At 35.7% G+C, this 13,099-nt stretch overlaps 1 protein-coding gene across 2 annotated transcripts in view; it reads left to right on the top strand.

Moving 5' to 3' along the window:
- The window catches only part of COG5 (component of oligomeric golgi complex 5), a 279,105-nt gene that overhangs the window by 226,314 nt on the left and 39,692 nt on the right, over nucleotides 1-13,099 (top strand). For both annotated transcript variants that reach the window (XR_009600484.1, XM_042248525.2), the window contains exon 15: nucleotides 11,920-12,030. Coding sequence is in view for 1 of the 2 variants with exons in the window: in XM_042248525.2 (XP_042104459.1) it covers nucleotides 11,920-12,030 (111 nt within the window). In the remaining variant the exon portion in view is untranslated. The remainder of the gene's footprint in view (nucleotides 1-11,919; nucleotides 12,031-13,099) is intronic.

Here is a 13,099-nt window from a genome sequence, read left to right as displayed (position 1 = left end):
AACAACAGACTGGTTCCAAATAGGAAAAGGAGTGCGTCAAGACTGTATATTGTCACCCTGCTTGTTTAACTTTTATACAGAGTACATCATGTGAAATGCTGGACTGGATGAACACAAGCTGGCAATAAGACTGCTGGGAGAAATACCAATAACCTCGGATATGCAGATGACACCACCCTTATGGCAGAAAGCGAAGAACTAAAGAGCCTCTTGATGAAAGTGGAAGAGTTGGCTTAAAACTCAACATTGAGAAAACGAAGATCATGGCATCTGGTCCCATCACTTCATGGGAAATAGATGGCGAAGCAGTGGAAACAGTGTGAGACTTTATTTTTGGGGGCTCCAAAATCACTGCAGATGGTAACTGTAGCCATGAAGTTAAAAGACGCTTACTCCTTGGAAGAAAAGCTATGACCAACCTAGATGGCATATTAAAAAGCAGAGACATTACTTTGCCGACCAAGGTCCATCTAGTGAATGCTATGGTTTTTCCAGTAGTCATGTATGGATGTGAGAGTTGGACAATAAAGAAAGCTGAGCGCCAAAGAATTGATGCTTTTGAACTGTGGTGTGTGAAAAGACTCTTGACGGTCCCTTGGACTGCAAGGAGATCCAACCAGTCCTTCGTAAAGGAAATCAGTCCTGAATATTCATTGGAAGGACTGATGCTGAAGCTAAAACTCCAATAATTTGGCCACCTGGTGCAAAGAACTGACTCATCTGCAAAGACCCTGAAGCTGGGAAAGACTGAAGGTGGGAGGAGTAGGGGACAGGAGAGAGATGGGGTGGGAGGAGATGGTTGGATGGCATCACTGACTCAGTGGACTTGAGTCTGAGTAAACTCTGGGAGTTGGTGATGCACAGGGAAGGCTGGTGTGCTCTAGTCCATGGGGTTGCAAAGAGTCGGACAGGACTGAGCGACTAAACTGAACTAATACAAACCAGTTTTGTTAGCTGTAGTCCCCCTAGTGTACATTATATCCCTAGACTTACTTATCTTATAACTGGAAGTTTTTACGTTTTAATAGTCTTTACCCATTTACCACATCCCTTACACCTCATCTCTAGCAACCACCAATCTGTTCTTCGTATCTGTGAATTTGGTTTATTTTGTTTTTTGGATTCTGCATATAAGTGAAATCATGCGGTATTTGTTTTTCTCTCTCTGACTCATTTTCCTTAGCATAATGCCCTCAAAGTCCATCCATGTTGTCATACGTGTTAGGATTTCCTCCTTTTTTTGTCGTTGAATGATATCCCACTATACGTACGCACCACATTTCCTTTATCCATTCATTTGCCCATGGACCCTTGCGTGGTTTCCATGTCTTGGCTAGTGTAGGTTATGCTGCAATGAACACTGGTGCATATGTCTTTTCCAGATAGTGATTGCATTTTCTTCAGATTGCTGAATCATACAGTAGTTCTGTTGTTTATTTTCCCTCTGAGTGAGAGGGAAGCCCCGTAATGGTTGAACACTGAAGGAGGAAATCTAACTCTAAAGGAAGGTTTGAAATGCAAGAGGAATAGTAAGCACACTTGGTAATTATATAGGTAAATCTAAGCCCTCATTGCATAAAATGAGAAACAATAGTGATTAATTCGGGACATGGAAACAAAACCCCTAAAATACAAATTCACGTTAAAGTTTATAGTGATGAAGAGATAGTGAGTTTGAAAGCATTCTTAAATGCTTGTGTTATTCGGGAGGACTATAAAGCTATAGATACTTTGACCTAAGTTAAGCATGAATTTTAACAGCTTAATTATGGCCACTGAAAAAAATAGAATGTGTATCTTCAGAGATAATTGATGGAAAAAATGGATATAAAGACAAGTACCAGTTCAGTAAAATGCTGAAAAGTAAACAGAATAAAAAGCAAAAAGTCATATGAAAGTTCATAGTAAGATGAATTCTAACTGTATCATTTTGATCACAGTAAACGTAATTACCTCAGTCAGGTAATTAAACTTTTTTTTTTCTGGTTTGACATTATAAACACTGCTATTAAGATTAATAATCAGAGAGAGCCTCATTAGCTTGGAGCTCAGTAATACAGTATTTTTACTATTAAGACTTTGGTTAAATTGAAAGTTATCTGTAGACTATATAAAGAACTTCTTGCTATGAAAATTAATAATGCATATAACATTATAGGTTTAATCACTTTAGACTTCATATCTCTCAAAAACTGTGAAAGTAGTAGTCTATAATATACAAATAAATAAACAACTAATTATTTTTAAAAATCATATTGACTAGCTTACATCTTAATAGTTGGATGCTGAAATTTTAGTTTTTCTATATCTCTAAGGGCAATAAATTTTATTAGAAATTCTGTGGTTTGAATTTCAGTTTGTACTAAACCTAAACTACCGTAAATCAAAGAGATTTTATTCTCTATACTTTATATATTCAAAGAGGTCTTCTGTCAATAAATTAGTCTTAGTGTTTATTATTGGAAAATGAAAAAAGCTCAGTATAACTGACAGTAATCCATTTTCTCTTCTTCAAAGAATTAAAAATATAAAGACTTATAACTCTAAATTTAATTAACAAAGCCAGTGCTTTAGGAGCCAGTGATTGGGCATGGGTAGGTGGAAACTCCATCTGTTGTTCAAAAGCATAAGGTTCTTTGAAGAAAAATAAAATAAAAGTTTCAAGTGATCCATTCCTAGCAAATTGTGTTTGTCTTCCCGACCCGCTGTGGTTACCAAATCCCATGTGCTGGGTGGAGGTTTTGACTTAAAGGACAGGAGCATGGGAGCAGATCTAGAGGAGGTTGATGGGAAAGGTAGAGTGGTGAAAGGGTCTTAAAGTAATCCAGGGTGTCTGAGCAATGCAGCTTTGAATTACAAAGCTGTGGTTGATTCCTGTGTGCTGGCTGTACTCATCTATAAACAAGATTTGACTTCCAGCTTTTAGTTTTATGTTCACTGTCCAAAAGGGAACCCATCTCAAGCTGTCGTTTCTTTACTGTCAGACCTGTGTGACGTTCTAGTCTGATGTCACGATGTAACATTACCATTGAGTCTATTCTGTAGTTGAATGGACTTGTCTTTATTTTTCACTAAACAGATGTGTAGTAACAACTGTTTTTGTTTTTGTTTTTTAATCAAGCAGTCAAATATTTGAGAAATTCAGTAGTCTGAAATATAAGAACTAGGAAAGAACTAAAACCATCCTCTGAACTTCTAGAATTGATGTCACAGTGTTCATGCACTAAAGTATAAACTTACTTCATGGAGAAGTCTCCCAGTTTGCATGTAGTCTGTCCTCTTGCTTCCCAATTTAAAGCAAGTTTGGCTCAGACGTTAAAGCTTCTGCCCGCAATGCGGGAGACCTGGGTTCGATCCCTGGGTTGGGCAGATCCCCTGGAGAAGGAAACGGCAACCCAATCCAGTATTCTTGCCTGGAGAAACCCATGGACGGAGAAGCTTGGTGGGCTACAGTCCATGGGATCGCAAAGAGTCAGACACGACTGAGCGACTTCAGTCACTCACTCACTCAAACCAAGAAGAGGGGAGAGAGGATCAAAAAGAGGAAACTTACTTCTTAAGAGTAAGAGAAGGATTTGTAAAATCATCAAATTAAAAGGAAAAAGAAACACAAAATCTCAAAATATGTAATAGCCTAAAGCTGTTTAATGAGTGAAGAGACAAGCAGCCATATAGACACTGTGAAGATCTGATAGAATCACTTTTAAAACAAAGATGTGTAATAGCACAAAACTACCAGTCACTAGTGAACACACAGAAAGGGAAAGTAGAATTTGCCTTCTTAAGGTATATGGTCCCATCTTATTTATGAAACCAGAAAGTGTTGACGGACAGTGTAGCAAGATTTTCATGAAAATATTTTCTGATAGTTTTAACACCTAAGAAAATTAATTTTATTTGTCAAACAAGTTCACATGTCCTATCTCTGAATTTCAAATACAATGCAATTTCTAATATATTACAAACTATGTAGTATTAGGGATGTTAGATAATTTAATTGTGAATGTGCATCTGTGTATAGATTTTTAATAAGATAATTGGCATGTTATAATAAGCTTAGTGATATTTAATTATGATTCTTCTTTACTCTAAACCAGGTAATTATAATGAAAGCATTTGATAAGTAAATATAAATATAAATTAGCTATTTTAATCTGCGTCACAGATAAGTAGATCAAATGAGATTATCTTTCCCAAAATCCTTCTGGGGAAGTAAGCAGTAACCAAAGCAGTTTATTTTCTCATATTATATTAAATCTTTCAGGAATGGAATTGTACATCTTTTGTTTTTACAGTGGTGGAAATTGTGTGACAATTTTGAAGTGTGTTCTGTAAATTAAACTTTTAGATACTCTATGAAATTCCATAGTGCCTTTTACTAGTATATGGTAACCTTATACATTATATAATCCCTCATACTACTGTTTAACATTTTCGCTTTATTTCTCTCCAGTTTTTTTTGTGTGTGTGTTTGTGAGAGCAAATTGCTACACAGACAAATCTTTGTTTTTGTTTGTTTTATACAGTTAACACTATAATGTAAGCATCTTCCATTGTTATTTTTTCCAGCTTGTGAATTGCCTGATATACCCAGCTGTTATCTTGTTCTTAGACATGTAGGGCTTTCTAGTTTCTCTGTTTTATAAATAACATCATCCTTTTGCATATAGCTTTATTATCTTCTTAGGATGCATTTCTAATAGTGGACTATGAAGGGGCACAGCAGTTTTGAGACTCTTGGAATATATTGCTCATCAGCATCTCTTGACCTCAAAAGTGTTTAGATGAACCATAGGATACACTTAGACTCACTGTTCCATATGTCCAGAAAAACTGATATGACGTCACTCAGGGATTACAGATAGATTTCATCTCCTATGTCTAAGAGATCTATAGTGACTGGCTGGAACATGGTGTTACGAGGCCGTAACAGGACCACAGTTAATTGGTGATGTCTTCTCTGTGTGGGAGTGAGGAGTGACAATCTGAGAGCTAGATATTTGCCCTTTGTACACTCCATTATTTTTGTTAAAAATAACAGTAGTAATAATACTTTGCCTTTTGTGAGTTTGTTTTTCCTATTTTTAGAATTTTTTAAATTAGGTATAGTTTTTGTGTTTGTTTCAGGCGTACAGCAAAGTGAATCCGTTTTGCTTATATACCTATATTCACTCTTTTAAGATTCTTTTCCTTACAATTTGTTACAGAACATCAAGCAGAGCTCCTTTTGCTATACAGTAGCTGTTTATTAGTTGTCTAATTTACATGTAGCAGTGTTCCTATGTCGATCCCAGTCTCCCACTTTATCCCTTCTCCATTTTCTTCCTGGTAACTATAAGTTTGTTTTCTGCCTCTGTGACTGTATTTCTGTTTTGTGGATAAGTTCATTTGTACCCTTTTTATGGATTCCACATAAGCAATGGCATATGATATTTGTCTTTTTGTGTGTAATTTAAAAAATATTTTTGGGCTATGAACTACAAAATTGGATAAAAAGCAAATTCAAGAGAATTTGAGAATTTGTTTTAATATCAATTTCACATTAAATATTAAATTTGGTAATTGTAATCCAAGTACATTCACCACTTTCAGAAAAACTAGTATAGATGTAACTATAACTGAAGGTTCATCAGAACTTGTTTCAAGTTTTTGTTAAAAATATCTGATTTAATATAAAAATGTCTTGACTTTTTTTTCACTCAGAAGGATTGTAGATTAGTATACATTTTTTATTGTTCTAAGTCTGTGAAATTCTAATACATATTTTCCTCATTTGTTTTACATGTGATTGCAAAGAAATATTTAAAATTATTATGACCAAATCCACATTTAAAAAGAAAGTTATCCTGAACCCTTGACATATCCTTAGCAGTAATAGAAATTACAGATGAAAAGAACACTAGAACAATAGACTATCTGGAACATAACTTAGCTGTATGAAATTCATAACTAATCTGTAATATGTTTTCTTGTTATTTTTAGACATTCTTCTAAGTCACCAATGTTATAATTCCCCAAAGAGTACATTATCTGAAAGAAATTTAAGGCCCTCATCCAATTCATCTCTTGAATTGCCAGTTTTCTTTCCTTTACTTACAGCCCTCAACTGTGATCACAGGGGTATCTTAGGATCATTTCGTCCACAAGTTAAAAATTATATAAAAATATTCTTCATGTTAACATAACTTATCATTGTTTCAACACTTCCATCTCAGTTGTTTCTCACACACTGAATTCACACAAAGTTCCTAGTGAGCATATTACAGAATTTCTGAAAAATATTTTCTTCAGATAGTTAGCAAGAAATAATCTTATCATTAGCACATAGGAATCATTTTATTTATTAAGAATTCCTTCAGCCTTTGAATTCCCTTTCTTTCCATGTGTGTGTATGTGATTTCTAAAACCCAGATGCTGCTCTGTTGCTTTCTTGCATCATTCCAGGCTGTGTTAAATAGTGTAACTTTGAATAGTGTACCAGTGCTGGTATGTACACTTCTCATAGTTTAGAATATTGACTCTTTCACTGTGTTTACCTTTCTAATTCCCTAATTCCTAATGCTTCACAGCCAAAATGTTGTTTTTGCACCTCCATATGATTTTATTCACCTCAAATAAGGTGGACTTTGAAAAAGCAACAATGAGAAACCATTACTCTGACCCTTCAGTTGTTCAACAGGTACCTAAGAAGCATCTTCTACATGCTGAGCATCTATGTGAATTCCTGAAAAGTGAGTTTTAAGGAGATCACTTGAAGAAAGTAGTTTGAAACAATGAAAGTTAAAAAGGCTTAAGATGAGTGAAGGCTTCTGAAATAGAGAATGCCTACTTTGTACGAGATACTTTATTACCACAACCAAAAAGGAGCCAGAATATTATTCAATCTGTACCTCCAAACAGTTTCATTGGCTTTTGGTTCTCATTCCTCAGTCCTACTGTGTGCCTGTGGTCCCTTGCCAGTACTGAGATAGGTAGAGCTTGGAGGAGTGGATTGTGGAGGAAAAGACTAAGCAAAGGAGAGGTGAGAAGGAAATGAGAGCAAGACGGAATTATCTGGAGATAAAAATGGTAATTCCTTACATTGCTAAGACACTTTATAGTTTACAGAACATACTTTGGTGTTGACTAGACTGTTAGTTTCATGTTACAGTGAAGAATTGAAGCCATATATTGAACTAGCAAGTGGTGGAAATTACATCTAGATGCCTTAAGTCAGTTGTTGTTATGTAGTTGCTAACTCATGTCCAACTCTGCAGCCCCGTGGACTGTAGCCCACCAGGCTCCTCTGTCCCTCCTCTGTCCATGCGATCTCTGTCCATGGATCTCAAGAATACCGCAGTATTCTTGCCATCTCCTTCTCCAGAGGATCTTCCTGACTCAGGAGTCAAACCTGACCTTGCGTCTCCCACATTGCAGGGGGATTCTTTACCAGTGAGCCACCTTCCTAAGTCTAGTGTTCATTTTATTGCAAACATTTTAGAAACAGTAAGAGAATGGGTAAAATAAAATCAGATAAATTCATATAGTGGAATAGCACATAGCCATAGATAGGAACAAAAATGGAGGAAAACCAGTAATACTATGCTGAAAGAAGCTTTATACTTGTATACACAAAATCTTTGTATAAAGATATAGAATAGACAAAACTGATCAGTAAGATGAAGTCATTGGTAACAGATATAATGATGCCTATAAGTTGTTTTGAGATGCATCAAATATGTAAAATGGATAGAGACATGAAAAAGATAAGCAAGTTTATAAAATGCTATTATAGAATCTAATTAGTATATTGGCATTCATTGTACAAGTCTTTAAGTGTTCATAATAAAATGTTAGAAAAAAGTTGTTCATTACTTTTAGTGGTTTTGAAAATAATATATATTAGTAAAAATAAAATTTTTCACCAAGAAGAATACACAAGGGATAGCAGGAGCTGGTAAAAGACTGGCTGATGTGTGAAATATATCTTTGGAACCTGTTAAAGGTATCCTTCCATATTGTCTGTGAATGTAGCCCCACTTAAAAGTTAAGACTTACCAAACCAGAAGAGTGGTGTTGAGTGGAAATGGGATGAAAGACCCTCCTGGAATGATGTGGTTAGTATTACACAAATAAAACAATTTATTAAAACTAATGACACTCTGTCTACATTACATTATATAAAATTTTCCTTAAAAGTAAAAAGAAACCTGAAAGTAAATATTGAATGCCAATTAATTATATGCATGAATAAGCATTTAGGGGTGAAGTATGATGCCTAAAAAATGAGTTGAGGATAGGTGATAGGTAAGTGATATAAAGGACTTCCCAGGTGGCGCTAGTGGTAAAGAAAAGTGAAAGTGAAGTCGCTCAGTCGTGTCTGACTCTTTGCGACCCCATGGACTTGTAGCCTACCAGGCTCCTCCGTCCATGGGATTTTCAAGGCAAGAGTACTGAAGTAGGTTGCCATTTCCTTCTCCAGGGGATCTTCCCAACCCAGGGATCAAACCCAGGTCTCCTGAGTTGTAGGCAGACGCTTTTACTGTCTGAGCCACCAGGAAAGTGGTAAAGAACCCACCTGCCAATGCCTGAGACGTGGATTCAGTTCTTGGGTTTGGAAGATCCCCTGAAGAAGGGCACAGCAATCCACTCCAGTATTCTTGCCTGGAGAATCCCATGGACAAAGGAGCTTGGTGGGCTATGTCCATAGGGTCGCCAAGAATCAGACACAACTGAAACAATTTAGTACGCACACATGTGATATAAAACAAATTGTAGAATGTTAATTATGAAGTCTAGTTTATCAGTATATGGGAATTTACTATACAGTTCTTATAAACTGACGAAGAAGAAGACAAGAACCTAAGAGTCCAGGGTACTCAAATAATCATTTTTTGTAAATATTGAATTAATTAAGAGTTATTGCAGCAGTAAGTAGCAACAAACTTCACCCAGGGCCCAGATCTTGGTCTCTAATACCACTTCTCACTAAAAGAAACTAGAATTTCTTGAAAACATGGCAGATTACAGATAGAAGAATTGCATCATTGTGAGTTTAAGAAATTAATGACCGAACTGAGCTTTTATAGTAGAATATTACTATGCTTAGAAAATAAAAATTCTTAGAGACAAAGGGCCATAATGTGTGTATGATTCAGAAAAAAATTATGCTCACACATGTGTGTATATGTGTATGAAAGGGGGAAAGAGACTACAGATAATAAAGCAAATGAGATAAAATGTTAGCAACAGGTAAATCTGAGTAAAGCATAAATGTGTGTTCCTTACACTATTTTTATTTTTATAACATTTTGTAAGTTTGAAATTACTTTTCCCCAAAAGATTAGACAGGAGTGGTGCTGGAGGGAAACCCAGATGATCTGCTTAGCTAGGGACTAATATTTAGTTGGACTAATTTTTTTTTTTTTTGCTGAGGGATGTTCCATTGTATGGATATTCTACATCTTATTTATTCATCTCTAGTTGACATTTGGGTTGTTTCCATTTTGAGACTGTTATGCTATGGGATAATGATTCTGTGAAGAGTTGTGTACACATTTTTGTGTGAATGTACTTTTTATTTCTCTGTGTATATATATCTAAGAGTTGAATTGTTGGGCATGTTTTCACTTCTGTTTACCTTTGAGGAATGGCCAGGCTGTTTTCCAGAGCCTCTGTTTCATTTTAAATTCCCACTATCAATACATATGGGTTTCCAATTTTATGGCCAACATTTGTTATTATCTGTCTTTCTTTTGTTAAAGCATCCTCTTAGGTGTAAAGTGGGCCTCTCTCTATTTTTAAACCCTATAAGTATGATTAGGTCTTAGTAGTAATGAAATGGTCTCCACCCATTTCTAGCAGTGAGCCTCTTTATTAAATATGGAATACATATAAGTGGAAATAGGATAACATCAGAGAAATTCTTTTCCCATTTCTTTGTTAGTATTTCAAAATTATTTGAAGAAAAATCTCAAGAGAAGAGAGATTGGAGTTTTAAAAGTGTAGAGCTAGAACTCACAGATTTTAAATGCCTGTTATAATCAAATACATATTTAGCATCTAACCCCCTGAGTCTATTGTAACCATTAATACCACTGCCACTGAAGTCTCCACAGTGGTTTTGGGTGCCTTCCCTCACCCTCGCCATAGCATGGAGCCCATCATCTGCCTTCTTCTGGGAGCTCAGAGCTTCTGCTAGTATTAGTTCACCACACTATAGATTAAACCGGACCATGTCAGTTCATCTGAGGTCTAACCATTGGTTTTAACATGGTTTCTATAGGGAAAATACGACATTTTTTTTCTTTCAACCCATCAACTTACAAATGACTGTTTAGAAAACAACTTGATTATAATTTGGTAACTATTTGTCCATGAGGGAAGGCAAAATAAGTTGAAATTATTTAACCTAATGTCAGAAAGCTTTATGTTGACTTAAACCATCATCATGGATTAAAACTTTAATGAAGGATCATTCTCTTTATTCTAATTGGAGTTTTTATGTGTTAAAATTAAATATTATTGCCATGAGTAGGAATTGAAAAAGTAGGAATTGAATTTAATTTTGAAAATGTATGTCTGAGTACCAAAGAGAATAGAAAGAACAATAGTATTGCTTTCACTCATATTTTATTTGTCTCACTTTAACAAAAAGAAGATGCTCTTAGTTTTGTCTGTTTCCTAAAAGGTCAGTTTTTCATATTTGATATGTGCATCCACCTGTATACTTATTTCCTCATGTTTTATTTTCATAATCAAGTTTAGTTGACCTTTAATAATTGTTAAAGAGGATTGGATTAAAATCTGATTAATATGACAATGGTTATACGTGGGGTTTTTCTTAAATGGGACTATAATAGTTTTATATTTGATTCGATAAAAATTTCATGTCCTTTTCCCTAATATGCATGTATTCAGTTCAGTTCAGTCGCTCAGTCGTGTCTGACTCTTTGCGACCCCATGAATCGCAGCATGCCAGGCCTCCCTGTCCGTCACCAACTCCCGGAGTTCACTCAGATTCACGTCCATCGAGTCAGTGATGCCATCCACCCATCTCATCCTCGGTCGTCCCCTTCTCCTCCTGCCCCCAATCCCTCCCAACATCAGAGTCTTTTCCAATGAGTCAACTCTTTGCATGAGGTGGCCAAAGTACTGGAGTTTCAGCTTCAGCATCATTCCTTCCAAAGAAATCCCAGGGCTGATCTCCTTCAGAATGGACTGGTTGGATCTCCTTGCAGTCCAAGGGACTCTCTGTAGAAGGAAATGGCAACCCACTCCAGTGTTCTTGCCTGGAAAACCCCAGGAACGGGGCAGCCTGGTGGGCTGCCGTCTATGGGGTTGCACAGTCAGATACGACTGAAGCGACTTAGCAGCAGCAATACCACTTCTACTGATCATCCATACACAGTATAATCCTACACAACTTTCTTTTTAATCTACAAAATAAAGAGTGCAATGCTCTCTGTTTATCTCTTATTTCATTAGACTATTATGACTGTCAAATGTCAAATAGGATGTAGGTTTATTTTTAATACTCCCACTCTCTCTCCTTTCTTTTTTTGGAGGGATGTTTCTGTGTGTTTTTTTTTTTTCTCTGAGTTTTTGAATAGAAAAAAAAGACGGTTGGCAGAAGGTGTTCCTCAGAAACACTATGCTGATGTATCAGAATAACAGCACATCCTGGACTTTTGGGTCACACTTGCCTGAGGAGTCCACCAGCTATGAAGGACTGATGAAGGGTGTTCTTCCTGTGTGAGACTAATTAGGCTTCTAGGCTCATCATGTTATCTCTACAGAGGTTCCTGGCTATGCCTGAAGTCCAGAGCTTGACTTGAATATTTTCAGTTAACATTCGCTTTGTCAGAGGACCATAAACTTCCCCCTAGTTAAATATGAGCTGTCGTTTTGGTAATGTCTTTTTGTGTTGGATTCTTACAGCTCTCCACACAGGGGGATGCAAGTCAGGTGATTGGACCTCTTACCGAAGGACAGAGAAGAAATGTGGCTGTAGTAAACTCACTATATAAGTTGCACCAATCCGTAACAAAGGTAACCTTTATTTTAATTAAGCTCTGTTGACTTAATTTCAGGTTCTTTCTTCTTGCCTCGAATTTAGACAGTCATGAATTTTTAGTGTTTTGCCAAGGAATGCAGTGAAAATGCGATTGTAAACTAAGCTGAGGACTGAACTCTTTCTAAACAGTCTTCGATCCTGGCCTTTATTATTTGCCTGTACAGTTAGTTTAAAATACATGAGGGACTCAAGGTTGCTTGATATAGTCAAGTTTATTGAACAGTTGATTTAAGGGTAAATTATATGTGTTTTATACCTATAATAACATAATTTGATACCATATGGGTGGTAGCAAATTATAGCAAAGGCAGTAACAATATAAGAACTCATAAGCTCCCTAACATGTCAGAAAGCTTCTATCTTTGCCCAAAAAAATGAGGGAGAAGATGCATTTAAAACAGTAATATATAATCTTATGATATATAATCAAAGACTACTTGTGAGTAGAAAAAAAATTTTGCTATTGTTCTACTAACTCTTTTAAAAAAAAATGACTGAACTTTAACTTGTTTGCCATCATGTATTATGTCTAAGATGAACTATAAACATAACTAAGTATTAGGAAAGCAACATTTTCAACCCCATCTTTGATTCTTGAGTCACTTGTGTTTACTCAACTAATGATTTGCAAAATATTTGGTAAGTAGGGAGATAGTTAGAAGACATGAAGAAGCCAGTGGTTAGTTGATATTCCTAAAAACTTGACCTCTGGTATGAGCTTTTATATGCTAGATGGTATTTTAGAATACTTGTAATGACTTACTTGTAAGTATATTTTCCATTTACTTAAATTTTTGAGCAAGTCATTTTTATCAATTAAGAGTTTCCAAACTGTGTTTGGTATGCTAAACAAAATATAGTTTTAAATAGTTATTAACAGGTAAGTGTCAGGCAAGTAAATAACAAAAATAAATAAAAAGAATATATATTTTCCATTTCCTTTCATTTTTACTCTACAGACTCACAAGCAATGAAAAGTTGCACTTATTTAGCCTGATTTAAATGTCTTCATTGATACTTTCAGAATTTTCATAGTGTTGGTAT

This window comes from Ovis aries, chromosome 4, assembly GCF_016772045.2.
Source record: "Ovis aries strain OAR_USU_Benz2616 breed Rambouillet chromosome 4, ARS-UI_Ramb_v3.0, whole genome shotgun sequence".
Taxonomy (NCBI): domain Eukaryota; kingdom Metazoa; phylum Chordata; class Mammalia; order Artiodactyla; family Bovidae; genus Ovis; species Ovis aries.
Note: the sequence above shows the minus strand (reverse complement) of the source record. Positions and strands in the feature narration are given on the sequence as shown.